The sequence below is a fragment of the Salmo trutta genome, chromosome 5 (assembly GCF_901001165.1).
Source record: "Salmo trutta chromosome 5, fSalTru1.1, whole genome shotgun sequence".
Lineage (NCBI taxonomy): Eukaryota > Metazoa > Chordata > Actinopteri > Salmoniformes > Salmonidae > Salmo > Salmo trutta.
The window spans coordinates 24,568,787-24,592,521 of NC_042961.1; the positions used below are offsets into that span (position 1 = coordinate 24,568,787).

Here is a 23,735-nt window from a genome sequence, read left to right on the forward strand (position 1 = left end):
GACAATTCCTTCGACCTCATGGCTGGGTCTTTGCTCTGACATGCACTGTGAACTGTGGGACCTTATAGAGACAGGTGTGTGCCTTTCCAAATCATGTCGAATCAATTGAATTTACCACAGACGGACTCCAAGTTGTAGAAACATCAAGGATTATCAATGGATGCACCTGAGCTCAATTTCAAGTCTCATAGCAAAGGGTCTGAATACTTATGTAATTAAGGTATCTGTTTTTTGTCCTTTTGGGGTATAGTGTGTAGATTGCTGAGGATGTTTTATTTTTTTTATCCATTTGGAATGAGGCTGTAATGTATCAAAATGTGGAAAAAGTCAAGGAATCAGAATATTTTCCGTAGGCACTGTATACAAAAGTATGTGGACACCCCTTCAAATTTGTGGATTTAGCCATTTCAGCCAGACCTGTTACTGACTGGTGTATAAAAATCGAGCACACCGCCATGCAATCTCCACAGACACACATTGGCAGTAGAATGGCCTTACTGAAGAGCTCAGTGACTTTCAGCGTAGCACCGTCATAGGATGCCACCTTTCCAACAAGTCAGTTTGTCCAATTTTTGCCCTGCTGGAGCTGCCCCGGTCAACTGTATGTGCTGTTATTGTGAAGTGGAAATATTTAGCCGCAACAACGGCTCAGCCGCGAAGTAGTAAGCCCCAAAAGCTCACAGAAAGGGACCGCAGAGTGCTGAAGTGCGTAAAAATTCTGTCCTCGGTTGCAAAACTCACTTCTGAATTCCCAACTGCCTCTGGAAGCAACATCAGCACAAGAACTGTATGTCAGGAGCTTCATGAAATGGGTTTCCATGGCAGAGCAGCCACACACAAGCATAAGATCATCATGCGCAATGCCAAGCGCAGGCTGGAGTGGTGTAAAGCTCGTCGCCATTGGACTCGGAAGCAGTGGAAATGCGTTCTCTGGAGTGATGAATCACGCTTCACCATCTGGCAGTACGACAGACGAATCTGGGTTTGGCGGATGTCAGGAGAACGCTACCTGCCCCAATGCATAGTGCCAAACGTAAAGTTTGGTGGAGTAGGAATAAACGTCTGGCGTTGTTTTTCATGGTTCGGGCTAGGCCCCTTAGTTCCAGTGAAGGGATATCTTAACTTTACAGCATACAAAGATATTCTAGACAATTCTGTGCTTCCAACTTTGTGGTAACAGTTTGGGGAAGGACCTTTCCGGTTTCAGCATGACAATGACCCCGTGCAGTAGCGTAGCTTAATCATGATGGGCCCAGGTGCCCAAACAAATTACGGACCCCTATCACCACCCATATTTCCCTTAAAATTAAAATAATTTTGTTGGTAAGGCGGTGTGGTAATATTACTAAGCATTGTAACAGCAAAGTAGAACCGAATCTAAGGGCACATTTGAAGTAGTTACCAGAGAAGCCGCAATATAGCCAAAACATTCAGCACCATGGACGCTGTCAGAAATTAACCCGTATAAGTCGATCAGCACCACGGAAAGCACAAAGCGGTCAAAAAACACCCTATTTTATCTGCTAATAGGCAATAGCCTATATTATAAAACAAATATATAGCTCAATCTCTTGACAGAAACACTGAAACATAGCTAATAACCCAGTACACGCTCGCTGAAGTTATGCACGGCGGCAAAACTGACACACCGGTATTTCAAATGATCTACCTCATGCAGAGGCCTATAGCAAAAATACACCAGCAAATCAATGAAGTGGAGCATTCAAACAGGTTGCTTAAATGGCAGCATGCCTTTTAATAGTATATGATGCGTATGCGCTTACTATTATTCTTATAGCCTAGTTAAACTTATTGACTATGACGACAATGTGGCTCAGCGGCCACGCACCAGAACATGGTTTCCATAGTCATAGATTGACAAGCAATGTACATTTATCTCAATAAAGCTTGATTTATATAGGCTGTCTGGGTAGCCTGCCCTGTAAAAATATAAGCTTACTCACTCATTTGATTGGCATTCGACGGGCTTTACGCTCTGCGAAGTCGTTGACTATGGCAATGAAATCCATGGTCCTGGCCCTGGTTTTATCAATGGACAGAATGGCCAACCCACTCAGTCTCTCCTGTCCCATGCTGCTCCTCAGGTGTGATTTCATTATTGTCAGTTTGGAAAAGGAGCGCTCGGCACTGGCTACCGTTACAGGCAGTAAATAAAAAGGAGCATCGCTGTAACTACTTTCCCAAATGTAGCAGTGACTGAATTGTAATCCACAATGAGCATCTTGGCCAGGTCTCTCACTGTAGTGTGCTTTGCCATTTCCTCCTTAAAACAGGCCCTGAAAGAGAGTAATTGGCCAGGGAAGCTTGACGATACATCTTTGCTGTAATGTTCAGCCAGCCGGCTGGCTGTCTCGTAGAGTGCATCATCTGCGTTGGCCAGGGTAGTGGGATGGATGGAGTCAAACAGACTCGACGTTGCCCGCTGACTTTTAAATCGGTTTGACAGCTGGTGGATAACGATGTCAAGGTTCGCATTAAAGACGTTGACTCTGAAACTTCTCTCCCCATCAGACAGTCGCTCGTCCTCGCATAGCTCATCAAAATGACGCCTCGCCTTCCTTCTCCGAGTGTCTTCAAATGCGTTCTGAGCTCCCCATTTGTCGGCAAGGGTCTTTGCAGTGACTTTGTCCTTCTCAAAATCATGTCGGAATTCGGACAGGACCTCTATAATGTCCTTGAGTCGGCTAACTGCCCTGTGCAGGTCTGCGTCTTTGGCCTGTAGCATTTTGGAAACGTCGTTGACATTTTCTAAAACCTTAGTCTGCAGAACGACGAAAAAAATGTCAGTGCTGCTGCATCATCCCTCTCGTTGTTCTTGTCACTTAAAAGCACAATCTTGGTGAGGGCCTTCATTACGTCCACATATCTGTATCTCAGGGCGGCAAGGGACTCATATCTAGATGACCAGTGGGTGGGACACAGTCGTTTTAGTGTTACATTTTCTTTTTCTGATGCAAAATCAAATACACCGCTCAACATTGATCTCTTTATGCTATGCCTGGAGAAGGTGTATAACAGTCCAGTCTCATAAAACTGGCACATTTTTGACAGAGTCGTTGAGAGCCAGGTTAAAATTGTGCGCTGCGCAATGCACATAAACAGCAAGCGGCTCTTTTTCGGATATTTTGGCCTGCACACCCCGAATAGACCCTGCTCATGTTAGCAGCTCCATCATACCCCTGCCCAGGACATTTTGAAATATCCAGCCCATTATCCTCTATGCTGCCCAGGGTTTTATGTTGAAGCTCAGCCGCTGATGTGTCAGCAGTCTCCAGAAATCCCAAAAAAATTAATCTGATGGTCAGATCCGTGGCGACATTATATGCATCCCTTATCACTCTCACAAAGCGATTAACTTGGTTTAACTGGTCTACTTCGAATACATCCGGTGTGGCGTCCATAATAATAGAAAAAATAACATAAAATGGGGCTTCCTGCATCTCTCCCTGAATGTCACACTTCATTCGCTCGGTTAAGATATAAATCAGCTCATTTTGGATTTGAGGACTGAGATAGTTAATTAACAGATCCTGCGGGGCGTTCTAAAAGTTCTTTCAGAACTGGGTCGTAAAATGACAGTTCAATTATACTGAGACGATTCCCACTGTTGGCCTTCCCCAACTTTTCACATTGCCCCCTAACTATGCGCTCCAACACCTGTCGCCAGAAATTTGCTGCATTTCTGCGTCAATAGCGCCATTGAGCTTCCATTGCTCATATGCAAAACAGGCACCCATGTGAATCTGGGATGTCTCATGACATGCTATTTTGTATGTTAGATGGCGCCAATCTCTCACCCCATTCACCCACGCATCAGAGAAGAAAGGGGCACTCCGATCTCCGAACAGCCAGCAAGGCTCACAATACGCTCAATCTAGCTTGGTTGAATAACATAGCCATGTACGTGGTAATTTGATTCCAGCCTTGGTTGTAGTGGTGTAATACGACTCAGAAAAACACAGGCTTTCGTCATCTCTTGGGATTGGGCTAGTAGGCTTACACGAGCCTAATGCAATAACATGCCATTTAACCTTTGCATCCATATTTGTTGCAAAATGCCCCCTGTCAGTTGGATAGGTTAAAAGGCCGTCAATCCCACTTCCACCTGTTTCCTCAGCCGCCACGATTCTAGCCTTGCCCTGCTCCTCTTCCTCCCCGCCCGGCTCAGGGATAGTTTGTCCGGCTTGTGCTCAGGGTCGTATCCGCCGATACCCGACAACCTGTATCCTCCTCTGTCAAAGTTGCTTCTTCTGGCACGATGGAACAGCTCGGCCTTGGCTCACTTGACCCGCTAAAAGCTGCTGCTGGCGATGATAAACCTACATCCTCTTCTGGTCCCGCTACATTGCTTGTGCTAGCAACGGCTGCATTTGAAAAAGGAATCTAATTTAACTAATTTTGATACCTCCTTCGCCCTCTCATTTTTGGCTCCACTTTTGTGTTGATACACAGCTGATTTTTAAATTCTTAATTTTCTATTCTCGACTTTATTAATTTTTTTCTGGACGTTGTCTCGATAGCTAGCTCAACTGTTGCTTAAAACAATGACAGAAACAACAATGCTTTGGAGAGTATTTGCACAATGAATCCCAGAATGCATTTCATTATCTTAACATGGTATTGAAACTATTGAATAATATGATTTATTTAGCAAATTAATTTGTCAACTATACACTAAAATATCATGCTGACTTTTTGTTGGTGAAACCATCTGTGGGATCATTTATCATATAGCCTATGTTAAAGAAAGATCTTCTCAACATATCTTAAAGGTGATGGACCCACGTCAACAATTAATACTTGGGCATGGTGGGGTGGTATTCAAATTACATAGGGGGCCCGCGGCTCCACAGAGCCGGGCCCACCGGCTGAAGCTACGGCACTGACCCCGTGCACAACGCAAGGTCCATACAGAAATGGTTTGTCGAGACAGGTGTGGAAGAACTTGACTGGCCTGCACAGAGCCCTGACCTCAACCCCATCGATCACCTTTGGGATGAATTGGAACGGTGACTGCGAGCCAGGTCTAATCGCCCAACATCTGTGCCTGACTTCACTAATGCTCTTGTGGCTGAATGGAAGCAAGTCCCCCAACAATGTTCCAACATCTAGTGGAAAGCCTTCCCAGAAGAGTGGTCTGTTATAGCAGCAAAGGGGGTACAAACTCCATATTAATGCCCATGATTTCAGAATGAGATATTCGACGAACAGGTGTTCACATACTTTTGGTCACTTAGTGTAACTGCATATACCGGTAACATTATTTGATAACTGGTTAGATGGTGTTAAGTATTTCCAAAACTTTGGTTTACTTTAATGTAAGGAATTAATAGCAACTAACTGACTCATACAGTGCTAACGTAACATTAGCAGGATAGTAGGGCAAACGTTATGCAGGCTAGTAGGGCTACTAACATTAGCAGGCTAGTTGGCTACTAACATTAGCAGGCTAGTTGGCTACTAACATTAGCAGGCTAGTTGGCTACTAACATTAGCAGGCTACTTGGCTACTAACATTAGCAGGCTACTTGGCTACTAACATTAGCAGGCTACTTGGCTACTAACATTAGCAGGCTACTTGGCTACTAACATTAGCAGGCTACTTGGCTACTAACCTTGCAAGCTGATTTCATAAATTCATAAAGTATTTGCTTGTAAGTTGTCTGAAAATGTAACTGAAACCAGTAGTCACGAGTACAAATTATTTGGTTTAATTTGAAGTTACACATTTTAAATTTTACATTATAGGGAATAGGCTGGATAGCCAGGTCATCCATTTTACGTCACATCCCCTAAATGTTCCGGCATGACGTCAGCATTCTTTGGAATTCTGATCAGTTTTATGTAATAACTCCAAAAATAGAAAAAGTAAGGTGTAACTTTGCATTGGGACTTTTGAATCATAATCTAATAGAAATCCTATGGCATGGTTTTAGATGCCCTCCTCTTGGCCGCAGTGACAGCATTTTACTGTTTTAAAGTTCGTTTCCTGCTATTCTACACATTTTACTATTGGGCAGAGAGAAACATTCTAGTTTCAAAGCTATTTTCATGCAATTATACACATTTTGCCATTGGCTTGTGCCTAGTTCTATCAGTTTTGTTCTCTCTCTCATACTTCTAAATGCATAACTAACTTGTAGAAAAAAAGGAGGGAAGTGCTGCTAGGATACAAAATAGTACATCTTCGTAGACAGAACGTGCTCTTCGGTAAAGGGGTTAATTGATCATAAAAAATAAAAAAACGAGGACATGACCAACTTTCCAAGTCAATTGACCACCTACTGTGCTGGTGTTGACAATCTACCATACCATCTATTGTACTACATTGTAAGTACACCCTATGTTTTTTGGGTACTAACTCAAGTACCCTTTATATACCATCCCTACGTTGAAATAGTCTGTGGATATGAAGTAGAGGTAGAATACCTGCTTGGGTCTACTGGGGTGAAAGGATGGAGTCTGAGTCACTTCCATATCAAAAGGCAGAGAGCTGGTCATTACATGGCCTTGGTTTGACACCACCACTACTTTACCCTGCCACGTTAGGTCGTAAACATGCCCCCATCCCCATTACAGTACTCTGTAGGCAGACACGGTGGCTGGCCTGAATGTAGACATCAGCACACCGTGTCCCTTTGGACAGCAGAATGTACGCTCTGTAGAGTCTATGAAGAATTCTGACGCCCACACATCAGGGTTGAACTCTCAGGAAATGACTAGTGTGGTGAGGAGGGAGAAATGACAGGGGATCCCCAGGACACACACACACAGCAATTATGTTCATTTTATTCCCATCCTGTTGTAGAAAAAGCATATCAGTCTTAGTCATCTGGTTCGTATCTGACCCTGCTCGGCCCCAACGTACACATTGATGTATAGACATGGATGTTCTTTTTATTAGAGAGCAATGAGGTGATGTTATCAGTGGAGGCAGATGCAGGGACAATAAGGGTGGCTCCTGTGTTTTCACCAGGAGAAGAAGCTGGGAAAATAGAGGAAGTGTGTGTCTTGAGGAGAGAAAGTACCAGAGGTTGGAGCCGGTTCAGGGAACAGAACAAAAACATGTTATAAAAACATGGAACAGAATCAGAACTGACAACGAAAGTGATCTATACTGTTCCGGAACAGAACAGTTATTTAAAAAGCGTGGGAACCGGTTTCATTTTTTTTATTGAACCTTTATTGAACCTTTATTTAACTAGGCAAGTCAGTTAAGAACAAATTCTTATTTACAATGACGGCCCAACCCGGCCAAACCTGGAAGACGCTGGGCCAATTGTGTGCCGCCCTATGGGACTCCTAATCACGGCCGGATGTAATGCAGCCTGGATTCAAACCAGGGACTACAGTGATGCCTCTTGCACTGAGATGCAGTGCCTTAGACCGTTGTGCCACTTGGGAACCCCGGTTAATAACGTTATATTACGTTCCGGTTATGTTTTTTTTACCCAGTCCCACAAAAAAACAAAAAACAAAGCGCATATGTAAACCCTCACTGTCACTCAGAAACATATTCCATTGTCTGCCTGCCTGCTGAAAATCTTTACCAGTGTGTGTGTAGGCTACCTGTTCCTCCCCTCCCTCCGAGAAATGAATGGTCTACTGTAGCTACTGACGTTACAGGCATGATTCAGAAATTAGTGAAATAATTTTTTTTATAAGAGAACAACGGATACACTTTTTCAATGCTAGTTAATAATCCTTTAGAACCCATTGCGGCCGTCGACGGCCTTTCTTTAAATTACTATAGCGGCTTCGAAAGGCCTTGTTTTTCTAACAATAATATCTGTGTCAATATCGCAAAACGTACTTGCTAACAATCTGTTGTGGTATTTGCGTGGCTGTTGTCATCAACCAGAAACAGGGTATTCTGTCATTTCACTTTTCAAATTTTTATTTTTTACTTCATTACTCAAAATGACAGCGCCAAAGCAGACACGACTTTTCACTGTGAAAGCGACTGTATCCATGTTGGTTGATGATACGGATTCGGACCCGTCCTTGCACTTTGAAAAGCGATGATGTCGAGGTGAGTGAAATAAGTAAGTTCCCACAGGGGGCCAGTACAAAAAAAATAAAAACATTTATTGAAATGTATGCATTCACTACTGTAAGTCGCTCTGGATAAGAGCGTCTGCTAAATGACTAAAATGAAAAAAATGTAAATGTAAACAGCAGATATATGTTTGATGCTGTGAAACTTGGGGAACAGCTGTCATGTAGCTGTCCTGTTAGGGTAGATGCCCGCACAATGGAGCTCATATGATGAGTTGGATATTTGTTTACATAGTCAGCTAACAAGATGATTGTTTTGTCCTGTTTCTACCGACGCAATTCATTTGGAAACTGTCGTAAATAATCAGCTAACATTGGCAAACTCTATAGTTAGTCTGTCAGGCGAGAAAGCAATAGTTGATTTAAGGGGAGAGAGAGAGAGACGAATGGGAAGCGTGTAACATTTATTATGGAAACCCCTTATTAGGAAGAGAGTATGTGTATGGTTGAGAAAAAGACAGTGTGAGAGGGAGACAGAGGTCATGTTCCACCTACAATTGTATCCTATTTGTTGCTCCTCTCCCTCTGTTACTCAGTTCCTTTGGGTCAGTGAAAGTGAGGGAAGTGATGTGGAGAGTCAGGGCTCAGCAGCAAAAGGCAGGGAGGAAGAGGAGTTAGAGATGATTGGAGGGATAGACATGTGGAGCAAGGAGGGAGAGGTGGAGCGAGAGTGGCGGGAGAGAGGAAGAGGAGAGTGAAGAGGGAGGAACATGGAGAGGAGGAAAAGGGAGGAGGAGGGAGATTAAGGAAGAGGTGGTGATAGAGGATGAAGCAGGAGGAGGAGGAAGAGCACACCAGAGTGTGCCCCAAGTCCCACCATTCACCCTTGTACCAGACAGCCTGGGCCTAAAGTGACAGTGGTTTTGGAGTTGTTTTTAAAAGTGGTAGGAACTTATTTCTGTTCCAGAGCTTGCAACGGATAACAACAACAAAATGGGCGGGGTTGACCATCTTGACCAACTGAGGAACTATTACAATGTTGGACACACAGGCAGAAAATGGTGGAAGCAAGTGTTTTGGGGGATGCTCAACATTTCCATTATAAATGTGTTCATTGTGTGGGGGACCCTGCAAAGGCTTCTTCCAGAAACCACAGGCACTGGTCCCCAAAGGCATTCAAAATGCAGCTTGAGCATTCACTTTGTGATAATGCTACAGTGGCAGGAAGAGGGGAGTCAAGACTGTGGCACCAGGGCGTGTGGACCGGGATGTAACTAATTGGAAAGCAGGTGAAGTTTGAAGGGCGCAAGAGAGGCTGTGTAGTGTGCATCCAGAGTGAATGCAGGTCAAAGAGTGGGAGATGTTTAAGAAACCTCCTTCTGGTGCTCTGTGTGTTCTGTGCCACTTTGCAGGAGGGGGCTGTTCTTCCAGATGTTCCATGACATTTGTAAGCTAAATGTAAGCCATCTTACATTGTAGGAAAAAATGTAAGATGGCACCAACAGCCATGGCAGCTCTGCTTCTAGCTCCTAAGCAAATTTGTTTTTGTGTGAGTTAATTCTTACATTATTAGCCCAGAACGTTTTTTTTTTGTGTGTTATTACATAGAGCCGGAAATAACTTTTGGATATCAGAGCAGCTGTAACTCAACAGCATTACGACCAGGAATACGACTTTTCCGAATTGCATCCTTAGTTCGTACCCTCCAGGGTAATTTAACTTATCCTAGAGGCTGCTCCAAGATGCCACCGTCGGAGAAGAGGAATATGGAGTGGACTTCTAGTCCGACTCAGTAGGCGTGCACACCATCCACCGCTTCCGAGTATATTACTCGCTAATGTTCAGTCTCTGGACAAAGTAGATGAGCTCAGGGCGAGGATCTCCTTCCAGAGAGACATCAGGGACTGGAACATGCTCGGTTTCACAGAATCATGGCTCTCCCGGAATATACTATCCCCGTCTATACAGCCAGCTGGGTTCTCAGTTCATCGCGCAGACAGGAATAACGAACTCTCCGGGAAGAAGAATGGCGGTAGTGTATGTTTCATGATTAACTACTCGTGGTGTGATAACATACAGAAACTCATGTCCTTTTGTTCACCCGACATAGAATACCTCACAATCAAATGTATTACCACCCAAGAGAATTCTCTTCTGTTATAGTCACAGCCGTGTATATTCCCACTCAAGCCGATACCACAACGGCCCTCAAGGAATCTACACGAGACTTTATGCAAACTGGAAATCACATATCGTGAGGCCGCATTTATTGTAGCTGGGGATTTTAACAAAGCATATTTGAGGAAAACGCTACTGAAGTTCTATCAACACATTGACTGTAGTACTCACTCTGGAAAAACACTAGAAAATCCCCCTACTGCTAATCACCCTTTCAAGATGCCTAGAAGGCCTTCCCCCGCCCTCACTTCGGCAAATCAGATCAAGACTCCATTTTGCTCCTCCCTTCCTATTAGGCAAAAACTCAGACAGGAAGTACCCGTGCTAAGGTTTATTCAGCGCTGGTTTGACCAATCGGAATCCATTCTTCAAGATTGTTTTGATCACGCGGACTGGGATAGGTTCCGGGTAGCCTCTGAGAATAACATTGATGTATACACGGACACGGTGACTGAGATCATCAGAAAGTGTATAGGGGATGTTGTTCCCACGTGGACTATTAAAACCTACCCAAACCAGAAACCGTGGACAAATGGCAGCATTTGTGCAAAACTGAAAGCGCGAACCACCGCATTTAACCACGGCAAGGTGACTGGGAACATGGTTGAATAAAAACAGTGTAGTTATTCCCTTCGTACGGCAATCAAACAGGCAAAATGTCAGTACAGAGACGAAGTGGAGTCGCAACTCAACGGCTCAGACACGAGACGTATGTGACAGGTTCTACAGACAATCACGGATTACAAAGGGAAAACCAGCCACGTCGTGGACACCGGCATCTTGCTCCCGGACAAGCTAAACACCGTCGCCCACTTTAAGGATAACACAGCGCCACCGATGCGGCCCGCTCCCTAGGACAGTGGACTCTTGTTTGGCTTGGCCCCTAAGACCCTCACAAACGCACAATTTAAAGTATCACTGCCTGGTACGGCAACTGCACTGCCCGCAACCGCAGGGCTCTCCAGAGGGTGGTGCGGTCTGCCCAATGCATCACCAGGGGCACACTGCCCAACCTCCAGGACAACTACAGCACCCAATGTCACAGGAAGGCCAAAAAGATCATCAAGGACATTAAGCACGGCCTGTTCACCCCACTATCATCCAGAAGGCGAGGTCAGTACAGATGCATCAAAGCTGGGACCAAGAGACTGAAAAACAGCTTCTATCTCAAGGCCATCAGACTGTTAAATAGCCGGGCTATCCCCCGGTTACTCAACCCTGCCCCATAGAGGCTGCTGCCCTATATAAATAGACATGGAATCATTTGCCACTTTAATAATGGAACACTAGTCACTTTAATCATGTTTACATACACTCATCTCATATCTATATACTGTATTCTATTCTACTGTATTTTCATCAATACCACTACGACATTGCTCGTCCTAATATTTATATATTTCTTACTTCCATTCTTTTACTTGTAGATTTGTGTATTGCTGTGAATTGTTAGATACTACTGCACTGTTGGAGCTAGGAACAAGCATTTCGCTACACCCGCAATAACATCTGTTAAATACGAGTATGTGACCAATAAAATTAGATTTGATTTTGATTTAATGCTAACACTAAAGTGACAGTGTGAAATACAGCATGAATTTGTCCCATAAATCTTTTGTCTCTGAACAGTTGTTGTTTTGTTTGTTCTCTCTTTATCTGTCTATCTAATACTTGTTGCATTCACTGAATTGTAGGCTGCTATTTCCACATTTTGTTTCAGGCCTGGTCTGTACTAAATCTTAAATGAGTGGTTCTGAAATATTCAAACAACTGTTCAGAGACTTTTTACATTGTTACAGAAGTAAGAATCATTGTCAATCCAACAGCCTACTTTGTGAGGGTTTTGAAATACTTTCTGAATATTGTCCTCATCAAATTTTGGATAATTGGATTTACATGTAAATAATATTTAAGTGTAATATATTATACTTGGTACATTTTGAATGAGTAATTTAGTCAAATGTACTACAATTGAAATACTCTAGGGTGTTTTGTGTTGAGTGTTAATTGTTCGTTGATAGTGAGTGTCTTTACACAATGGAAGACAAAACAAGTGTTATTCCTATTGATAAGAATGTGGTGTCATATTAAAGAGGCTGTGCTCTTAAACTAAGTTAACTTGTTCTTTGTTTTTGAGATATGTCTGTTTGTTTGAAATGTGTGAGAAAATTAGCTTTTAAATTCTCAATCTACAGCAGCATTCTAGAATTCTATTGGGGTCTAAAGGGTTAAGGATACTTAATACAACGGGTGGGTCTAATGCTGGATGCTGATTGGTTAAAATCGCATTCCAGCCGGTGTCTATTCCACAGGTTAACACCGGCTAAAGCTATGACGTTGAAAGGCCTATTTACTCTGTTCCATCTCACTGCCCAGCCAGGCAATTTATAAACTTGATCTCCACTATAAAAAGCATCTAGACATTATCTCCCATTTCTTTTAGACTAGTATTTGATTTTCAACAGTGGAGATTTGTATAAACCTTGCAGTCTGTCCAACATTTGCAACATTGTTTCAATATTGAAATTCGATCCCCAGCTGGTCCATAGTAATGAACGCGTCGGGAGACGGGACGAGACAGACAGGCAGCTTTTTTCAGCCAGTCGAAGTCATGAATCAGCTGGGATAATTCTTATGGATATAAACAATGAAACGTCAATAGAAAACAGGTACAATGAAATGCAGCTAGTTTGGAGTCTTTCCAGCTTCAGTTTGAAGTGAATGTGTTAGCTGTGTTGTTGGCTAGCTCCTCTGAACAACAGTGTCCTGATGAGAGAGCGCATTTTATTTGCCAGGCGAAATCACACCTCATTAGATCATTGTTATGGATGTATCCAAATAAATGTCACTAGAAAACAGCTTAAACTAATGCAGCTACTTTGCTGTTATTCTGGCTCCACTGTTTGACGTGACTAAGTTAGCCGTAGTTGGCTGGCTAGCAAGCAACTGATAAGAACGTTGCCAGCCAGTATGGCAATGGAACATTTAGAACAAACGACTGGGTCGCGTCCATAGATACAGAACAAAAAGACAAAACGACTGGGTCGTGTCTCTGACAATTGAACCGATTGAACGAACGACCAGCTGTCTTACGGAAGGATGAAATAGTATGAATAAATTCACCAAAATAATATTAATGAAAAATGTCAATCATTATTTGAATAGGTTGGTAACCCGTTGTGTAAAATTGATAATACCCTCGAAGACGGTGTTGGGTGGATATATTGTGCCTAACACCCGTGCCAATTATATTCTCCAAACACCGGCTTCTCTTGCATTATCACTTAAATAGTTATCACGTTTCACATTGGATTTATTAACTACAAAATGGTAAAATGTGTTTTTATTTTAATTGTGGTGGCACTCTGTACACACAAGCTTGTTAGCTAGCTAAGCTTGTTAGCTAGCTCTGGTCTAGTTCTCAAACTCTGGGCGGCATTGTGTGTAATGTAATGGAACTGAGAGTCATGATCAAGGGTTAGCTCTGGTCCAATGTTAAGACAACTCTCTGAAATTAAAAGGCATTCCAAGTTTTTTCATAGAAGCCGCTCCTCCGTAGGCCTAATTCAGATAATGCATGTCATAACAACAAGATGCCAGCGCTCTCCTCACCCGCAAAAATTTCAGCAGCATGTCGCACCCTACACTACACTTGTCTCTCCAATGCATGTACATAGCTTGCCTGTTCCATAAAGCTGCTCTATCGACTGGTGAAGTAATTTAATGTTGAGATAAATGTGGAATAAAATAAAACATTCAGACGTTAAAAAAAAAAAATAACAGAAAGGAACGATATAAACTGCTAGTTTTTTGTTTTGAACCGGATCAGAACTTTATTCTGCTGGACGGAACAGTGGAACTGAACAAAAAATAAAAAGTGGTTCCGTTCACAACGAACCAATTGGAAAATAAGTTCAGTTCCAAACCCCTGTCAAAACTCCGGTGCTGTGAGTGCCTGCCTGCCCTACAAAAGGGGTGTTTTTGAGTGGTCTCATATTTCCGTGAGTGGGGCAGCGCGCATATTAGTTTGAGAACGCAATCTGGAGGCGAAAGAAACGCACACCTGTTTAGGCGAGGTGCTGGGTAGTGGAGTAAAACACTTGAAAAAGAAAAGGAGAGACACACTCTAGGAGCTGAGATGCAATAACTGAATAACCTAATATCCAACATTTCACCTGATAAAGACAGCTTGTCTGTCGAAACGTTGGATATTAGGTTATTAAATTACTGCATCTGAGCTCCAAGTGTGCGCGTGCCGCTCTCCTTTTCAAGTTTGAGAGCGCATCCATGTCCCAAGAGCTGGAGTCACAAAATACTTTGGAAAAACAAAGAACAAACGCTTCAGAGCTATGACGAATCACCACACACACAAATGATATCCAGCAACGGTGTACCCCCGCCTGCCAAACTAGATTTAGCACCCCTCATTCCGGGAACCCTCCCCAATCTTAGCGAGAAACAGCGTCAGTGCCCCTTCCCGACACATGTGTGTGTGTGTTTGACACTGTGACAGAGACGGTAATAGAAAGATTATGGGGTAACTGTATATGACCTCTACATCTAAAGTATTTACAACACATCCACAAGCGCTAACTAAACATGTAACAGCTGCATGTAGTGCTACTAAAGCAAATTTCTTTGAAAATGTCGATTTCGAACCAGATGGATTTTGGTTAAGCAGCCGTTGTGTGCGTTTCAGTGTGTGCGTGTCTGTGCTGAGGTGGTGTGCGTACCTGGGTTCAGTAGGTGTGTAGGGAGGTTGGAGATGAAGTCAGCAGCTCTGTCTCTGACATCCTGGTCCTCGTCCTGCAGTAGAGTGAACAGACCTCTCCACAGAGACACTGTGTGGGACACACCTGGCACAATAAAAAAAAACTTCATTAGGACACAGACAGATGTATGAAAACGTATTAAACTGCATTCGCATTCGTCACAGTCCGTTTTAGCCTGTTTAAAGTTCAACTCATCTATTTCTCTTTGTCGGACGGGTCGCATATGCACAAAGGCTTCTTGGCGGACAATAATCACCGTTGTCCAGCATCCTTCCGCGGATGACTCCAATTTTAAAAAAAGCATTGTCTACCTGTCATTTTCATACACACAATCTGTATGGCTGTCTCCTTAAAAACACAACCACCAAATACCAACACAAACCAAAAACAAACAACTGTAGCTCCCACAAATACATTCAACTTCCATATGGGCCTACTCACCCAATGGTAGGTTGGGGCTGGTCAACAGGGTGGGTGTGGCGTTGACCAGTACCTCTGCAGCCATCATCTTGACCTCAGCATTTTGCTCCACACCGCAGGACTGAGACACCAGCGCCCCCCAGCGCCCCAGACACGCTACTGCAGCCACACCCTGATCGGAGGAGGACAGAAACACAGAAACTTATGTCGCTGCAGGGCATGGTAGACGCACACAATTTCCCAGCTGGATCATTGGTGGTTCTTACCTGAGGGTCACCGTGTACTAGGTGCACCACCAATCTAGAGGCCAGGGTCAGGGAAGCACAGTGCAACTCCACACTGGAATACAACACACACACAAACAACAGTAAAACACAAGGACAGTTTGAGATCTTTATCAACTCAACACTGCACAAAGAAATTGAGCCCCTACACAACACCATTCAATAAAGCGGTGTGTAAAAACACTCACACAGAGCTACATATCAAATATTTGTCACATGCGCCGAATATAACTGATGCAGACTTCACCGGGAAATGGTTGCTTAAGAGCCCTTCCCAACGACACAGTTTAAAAATAAATTATAAAATAGCAACACAAGAGGAATAAAATAAGACACTGAACAAAAATATAAACAGCAGAGAAATATTTAATATGCACAAAAAGCTTACTTCTCTCAGGTGTGGCATATCAAGAAGCTTATTAAACAGCATGATCATTACACAGGTGCACCCTGTGCTGGGGACAATAAAAGGCCACTTTAAAAATGTGCAGTTTTATCACACAACACAATGCCACAGATGTCTCAAGTTTTGAGGGAGCGGGCAATTGACATGCTGACTACAGGAATGTCCACCAGAGCTGTTGCCTGAGAATTGAATGTTAATTTCTCTATGATAAGCCACCTCCAATGTCGTTTTATAGAATTTGGCAGTAAGTCCAACTAGCCTCACAACCGCTGACCACGTGTATGGCGTTGTGTGGGTGAGCTGTTTGCGGATGTTAATGTTGGGAACAGAGTGCCCCGTGGTGGTGGTGGGGTTATGATATGGGCAGGCATAAGCTACGGACAACGAACACAATTGCATTTTATCTACAGCAATTTGAATGCACCGAGATGCCGTGACGAGATCCTCATGTTTCAGCATGATAATGCACAGCCCCATGTCACAAGGATCTGTACACAATTCCTGGAGGCTAAAAAATGTCCCAGTTCTTCCATGGCCAGCATACTCCCGCCAATATGCAGCAAATTCACACAGCCACTGAAGAGGAGTTGGACAACATCCCACAATCAACAGCCTGATCAACTGTATGCTAAGGAGATGTGTCACGCTGGATGAGGCAAATGGTGGTCACACCAGATACTGTGAAAAGTTATCTGTGACCAACAGATGCATATCTGTATTCCCAGTCATGTGAACGCCATAGACAGGGGCCGGATACATTTATTTAAATTGACTGATTTCCTTATATGAACTGTAACAGTAAAAAATGTGGAATTGTTGCATGTTGCATTACCAATCAATGTGCAGAGGTATGAAGTATTTGAGTTAGATGCAGTGCCTTCAAAAAGTATTCACACCCCCTTGACTTGCCACCTTTTTTGTGTTACAGCCTGAATTTAAAATGGCCTACACACAATACCCCATAATGTCAAAGTGGAATATTATTATTTATTTTTTTTAACAAATTAATAAATAATGAAAAGCTGTAATGTCTTGAGTCAAGTATTCCTACTATGCCCCTTTGTTATGGCAAGCCTAAATAAGTTCAGGAGTAAAAATGAGCTTAAGTCACATAATAAGATGCATGGACACAGTGTGAGCAATAATAGTATTTAACATTACTTTTGAATGACTACCTCATCTCTGTACCCCCCCCACACAATTATCTTTAAGGTCCCTCAGTCGAGCAGTGAATTTCAAACAGATTCAACCACAAATACCAGGGTTGTTTTCCAATGCCTCGCAAAGAAGGACACCTATTGGTAAAAAAAAACAAGCAGACATTGAATATCCCTTTCAGCATGGTGAAGTTATTTATTACACTTTGGATGGTGTATCAATACACCCAGTCACTAAAAGATACAGGTGTCCTTTCTAACTCAGTTGCCAGAGAGGAAGGAAACAAGGGATTTCACCATGGTGACTTTAAAACAGAGTTGAATGGGTGTGATATGAGAAAACTGCGGATGAATCAACAATATTATAATGTTACTCGACAATACTAACCCAAATGACAGGTTGAAAAGGAAGCCTGTACAGAATAAAAATATTCCAAAACATGCATTCTGTTTGCAACAAAGCACTAAAGTAATACTACAAAAAAAATGTGGCAAAGCAATTAAATGTTTGTTTTCAGGACAAAAAGTTATGTTTGAGGGCAAATCCATTACAGTTCACTACCAATCTCCATATTTTCAAACATAGTGGAGGTTGCATTATGTTATGTGTATGTTATGTGTACTGTAAATGCCTGATTGGTGGAGTACTGCAGAGATGAGAGAACCTTCCAGAAGGACAACCATCTCCACAGAGGAACTCTGGAGCTCTGTCAGAGTGACCATCGGGTTCTTGGTTCTACATATGCATTGCTTGCTGTTTGAGGTTTTAGGTTGGGTTTCTGTACAGCACTTTGTGACATCGGCTGATGTAAAAAGGGCTTTATAAATACATTTGATTGATTGGTCACCTCCCTGACCAAGGCCTTTCTCCCCCGATTGCTCAATTTGGCCAGTGGGCCAGCTCTTGGAAGAGTCTTAGTGGTTCCAAACTTCTTCCATTTAAGAATGATGAAGGTCATTGTGTTCTTGGGGACCTTTAATGCTGCAGTCATTTTTTGGTACCCTTCCCCAGATCTGTGTCTCGACACAATCCTGTCTCGGAGCTCTACAGGCAATTCCTTCGACCTCATGGCTTGGTTTTTGCTCCGACATGGACTGTCAACTGTGGGACCTTATATAGACAGGTGGTGTGCCTTTCTAAATCATGTCCCATAAATTGAATTTACCACAGTTGGACTCCAGTCAAGTTATAGAAACAGCGAGGATGATCAATGGAAACAGGATGGACCCGAGCTGAATTTCAAGTCTCATAGCAAAGTGTCTGAATACTTATGTAAATAAGGAATGTTATTTTTTTATACATTTGTCAAATTTCTAAAAAAAGTTTTTGTTCTTTGTCATTATGGGGTAGTGTGTAGATTGATGAGAAAAAAAATGATTTAATAAATTTTAGAATAAGGCTGTAACGTAACAAAATGTGGAAAAAGGGGTCTGCATACTTTCAGAATGCACTGTATAGTTTATTGAGTGTGCGTCGGGTCACTGCAAGATAGTTTGGGTATCATTAATTGACTATTTAGCAATCTGGCTATTTAGCAGAAGTATGGCTCTGGGGGTAGAAGCTGTCTCGGAGCCGGTTGGTCCGAGAGCCGATGCTCGGGTACCATTTGCCAGATGGTAGCAGAGTGAAAAGGCTATGGCTTGGGTGGCTGGCGTCTTCGGCAGTTTTTCTGGCCTTCCTCTAACACCACATGATATAGAGGTCCTGGATGGCAGGGAGCTCGGCTCCAGTGATGTACTGGGTAGTCAACACCACCCTCTGTAGTGCTTTGCAGTCAAAGGCGGTGCATTAGCCACACCAAGGGGTTTTGCAGCCAGTCAAGATGCTCTTGTTCGTGCAGCTGTATAAAACTTTTTGAGGATCCAAGGGCCCGTGCCAAATCTTTTCAGACTCCTGAGGGGAAAGTGGTGCTGGCGTGCCCTCTTCATGACTGTGTGGGTGTGTGGACAATGTTAAGTCCTTAGTGATGTGGACGCCAGGGAACTTGAAGCTCTTGACCCAATCCACAACAGTCGCTGTCCATCAGCCACAACATGCTTCGTACAGATTGTGGCCTGGCAATTTTATAATATATATATTTTTATTTTTACAGAGAGGCAAGTCTTTGTAATCCAATCCTTATCCTCCACTCTCATTCTCTCACTGTTAAAACAGTGGTGTGTGTGTGCGTATACAGAGGTGTGGGGTGTCCCTCAGGTATTGGGGGGGACACAATTCAGTCCCATTCAAAAACCTATTTTCCCTAACCACTAACCACAAAACCAAACCTTAAAACTAACCCTAATTCTAACCCTAACCTTAACCCTAAACCCCCTAGAAATAGCATTTGACCTTGTGGGGACTAACAAAATGTTGTCAGTTGGTAAAAATGTTGTTAATTTACTATTCTTGTGGGGACTTCTGGTCCCCCACAAGTATAGTTAAACACGCCAACGCGCACACACACACACGGATGAACACACACAGTCGGCCAGATCTCCACACCTGTCGCCAAGCGCACGGGCCAGTTGGGCAGCTAACATAAGACCCGGAGTGAAGGGAGTGCTGGGTAAGTCTATCTCCTTAATCCACGGCTTTGGCTCTGAATACAGGAGTGGCATCCTCACAACCACAGGTATGTGGGTCCTTTCATAGACGGACAGAGAGAGAGAAGAGGGAAAGAGGGAGGCTGCACCTCACCTACTGCGCTCCCACCTCTCCATTCAAGCCTGTACATCAATCATGGATGGCTTAGGGCTGTTTTGGCAGCCGGCTTTCACTGCTAGTCCACATCTGTTGTTTACAAAGCATGGTGACAAATAACATTCGATTTGAGGACAGGGCACCATTACCAGCGGCCATTTTGAGGTCATCCCTAAAGTTACCTCCCCCCTATTTCCCAACATCCTCATAACATACAGTACCTTACAAAAGTATTCAGACCCCTTGGATTTCTTCAAATGTTAGTGTTACAAAGTGGGATTAAAATTGATTTGTCATTGTGTCAACAATCTACTAAAATAATATATATTTTTAAAAAGATGAATACAAATTTGATAACTAAAATAGTCAACCCTTTTATTTCAGGAAAGCCTAAATTAGTTCAGGAGTAAAATTTGGCTTAGGAAATCACATAAGTTATATTGACTCACTGTGTGAAGTAATAGGGGTTGACATGATTTTTCAATGACTAACCCTTCCTCTGTCCTTCATACATTCATCTGTAAGGTCCCTTAGTCAAGTATTTATTTGAAAAACAGACTCAACTACAAACACCAGGGAGCTTTTCGAAAGCTTCATAAAGAAAGGCAGGGATTGGTAGATGGTTAACAATAACAAATCAGACATGGAATACAATGAGTGTACAAAACATTAGGAACACCTTCCTAATATTAAGTTGTACCCTTTTTGTCCTGAGAACAGCCTCAATTCGTCGGGGCATGGACGACAAGGTTGTCGAAAGCGTTCTACAGGGACCATGGTCCATTTTGACTTCAATGCTTCCAACAGTTGTGTCAAGTTGTCTGGATGCGTTTTGCACCACTCTTGATACACACGGGGAACAGTTGACCGTGAAAAACCCAGCAGCGTTGTAGTCCTTGACACACTCAAACTGGTGCACCTGGCAGCTACTACCATACCCCGTTCAAAGGCATAAATCTTTTGTCTAGTCCACTCACCCTCAATGGCACTCATACACAATCCATGTCTCAACTGTTTCAATGCTTAAGAAATCCTTCTTTAACCCGTCTCCTCCCCTTCATCTACTCTGATTTGAAGTGGATTTAACAAGTGACATCAAATAAGGGATAATAGCTTGCACTTGGAGTCACCTGGTCAGTCTATGTCATGGAAAGAATTCCTAATGTTTGTACATCAGGTGTATATCTTTAAGCATGGTCAAGTTAATTAGGCTATGGATTAAACCACCCAGACACATCAAATATAGTGTTTATTCTGAACAGAGCTACAGGACAGCATTGAAACTGCTCAGGATGTTACCATGAGGCCATTGGTGATTTTAAAACAGTTCCCGTGTTCAACGGCTGTGATAGGAGAAAACGGAGGCTGGATGAACAACATTGTAGTGGCTCCACAATAATGACGTAAATGACAAGAGTGAAAAGAATACAAATATACAGAATACAAATATTACAAAAACTTGCATCTTGTACGCAACAAGGCACTAAAGTAATACTGAAAAAAAAAACACAGCAAAGGAATACCATTTTTATCTTAAATGCAAAGCCTTATGCTTGGGGAAAATCCAACAACCCATCACTGAGTAACTGCCTCCTTAAGCATTGTGGTGGCTGCATCATGGTATGGGTATGCTTGACATTGGCAAATAGTGGGTTTTTCAGGATAAAAATAAATGGAAAGGCGCTAAGCACATGCAAAATCTGAGAGGAAACCCTGTCTGCTTTATACCAGACACTGGGAGACAAATTCACCTTTGAGCAGGACAATAACCTACAACAAGGCCAAATCTACACTTGTTGCTTACCAAGAAGACAATGAATGTTCCTGAGTTGCCAAGTTACAGTTTTGACTTAAATCTGCTTGAAAATCTATGGCAAGACTTGAAAATTGCTGTCCAGTCATGATCCCAAACATCTTGATAGAGCTTGAAGAATTATGAAAAGAACGGGCTAATTTTGCACAATCCAGGTATGTAAAGCTCTTAGAGACTTATCCAAGAAAACTCACAGCGGTAATCGCTGCCAAAGGAGACAGCGACTCCACCGCCCCGCAAGGCACTACAGAGCGTCGTACGCTCATCCGAACACTGCCTACCCTCCGGGGCACCAACAACGCCAGGTGTCGCAGAAAGGCCAAGCAGATCGTCAGGGAGTTCAGCCAACCGAGCCACGCCTGTTCTTCCTGCTTCCATCACTCAGACGTGGGCAGTACAGGAGCATCATGTCTACAACTAACAGACTGGCCAATAGCATCTACCCCCAGACCAGACGGCTGTCAAACAGCCACCACTAGTCAGCTACCTGCCCCCCCCCCCCCCCCCATACACAGTAACTACATCTGCAACTGTGTGTGTTTCATTCTAAGGTATTTTCTTTTCTATTGACTCAGGAAGCTGAATACTTATGCCATGACAAATTTCTATCAAAAATCTAATCTTCCACTTTGACAGAGTATGTTGTGTAGATTGTTGACAAAAATATACAATTAAATCCATTGTAATCCCACTTTCTAACAAAAAAATGTGAAGAAATCCAAGGGGCATGAATACTTTTGCAAGGCACTGCACAGCTGGAAGAGATCTGTGACCTGCTTATGTCACAATGTCTCACAGGCTGGACTGGGAGACGTTCAAGAGCACTTCGCCTGATATTGAAAGGAATGGAATCTTAGTACTGGAATCTTAGGCTGATGGGATAAGAAGAGAAAGCACTCAATGAGTCAGTGTTGTGGACGTGCTGTGGCTTACTGACGGAGATCCTAACCCATCCTAAACTCGACTTTTGTGAAGGATTGTGCAGGTAGACCTGGTTCACACTAGCGCGCCGAGTCTGCTGACCTGAACCATTACTGTGTTGGTTCTCCACATTGCCTTTCAAGCATGGTTCCAACAACTGTGGTGGTGGATGGGCAACCAGGCCAGCCTTGGCTTGATTGGCTTGACTCAGCTCAGTAGTGTGAAAAGGGTAATAGTGTATTGATGTTTCAGGGCCTCGGTGGGTGGGCTCACCTGTGGGCAAAGCCTTCAGCCAGAGTGAGAACCCGCTCCAGGACCTCTGCCTGGGTCAGAGTCCGCAGACCGTCCCTCCACAGCAGGTCAGAGTTCACGCTGAGGACGGACAGCACCTGCAGCACCTGAGGAAAGAGGGATGGAGAGGGAGAGAGAGCGAGAAAGAAAGAGAAGAAAAGGAGAGAAATAGAGTAAGAGGACTGAGCAGCACCACATCTGAGTACTCAAATACTCGATTCAAGGTTTGTATTCGATTATTTATAATTGAATACAAGTAATCAAAATGACTGGTTCAATCCCAGGCTGTGTCGTGGACCGGGAGTCACATAGAGCGACGCACAATTGGCCTCGTCCAGGTTTGGCCGGGTTAGGCCGTCATTGTAAATAAGAATTTGTTCTTAACTGACTTGCCTAGTTAAATAAAATACATAGAGGTGAAGTGAGACCAGGATTTCTTCCTGACTAATGTCTAGTGTTCAACGTGAACAACTGGGTCCTAGCTTCAGGCCCACAGCTCTGGTGTCTGTCCTGTGTGAGTTGGCACTCTGCCCTGGAGATATTTTTACCCCTCTGGACGTTCAGATCCTCCCAGCTAACCCAAACCACGGGCACACAGCTGACACACACACAAATCCTGTACCTCTGTGTGTGTCTCTCTGCCTTTCATCCCTTTCGCTCGCTCTCTGCCTCATCGCTAGATCTGCCCCCCCCCCCCGTCTGTCCTCCTCTCCCTTTATCCATTTGTCATTTCCACTTCCCAGGACTTGACTACGTCTCCCTTCCTCCAGTCCCACCTCAACCGAGGGATC

At 43.4% G+C, this 23,735-nt stretch overlaps 1 protein-coding gene across 1 annotated transcript in view; it reads right to left on the bottom strand.

The window, feature by feature from the left end:
• Positions 1-23,735, bottom strand: part of thada (THADA armadillo repeat containing) — a gene marked incomplete in the record, with an annotated part of 107,541 nt that overhangs the window by 10,934 nt on the left and 72,872 nt on the right. The window contains 4 exon segments of the mRNA XM_029753085.1: positions 14,931-15,053; positions 15,411-15,561; positions 15,656-15,728; positions 22,927-23,051. Of these exon segments, the coding sequence (XP_029608945.1) occupies positions 14,931-15,053; positions 15,411-15,561; positions 15,656-15,728; positions 22,927-23,051 (472 nt within the window).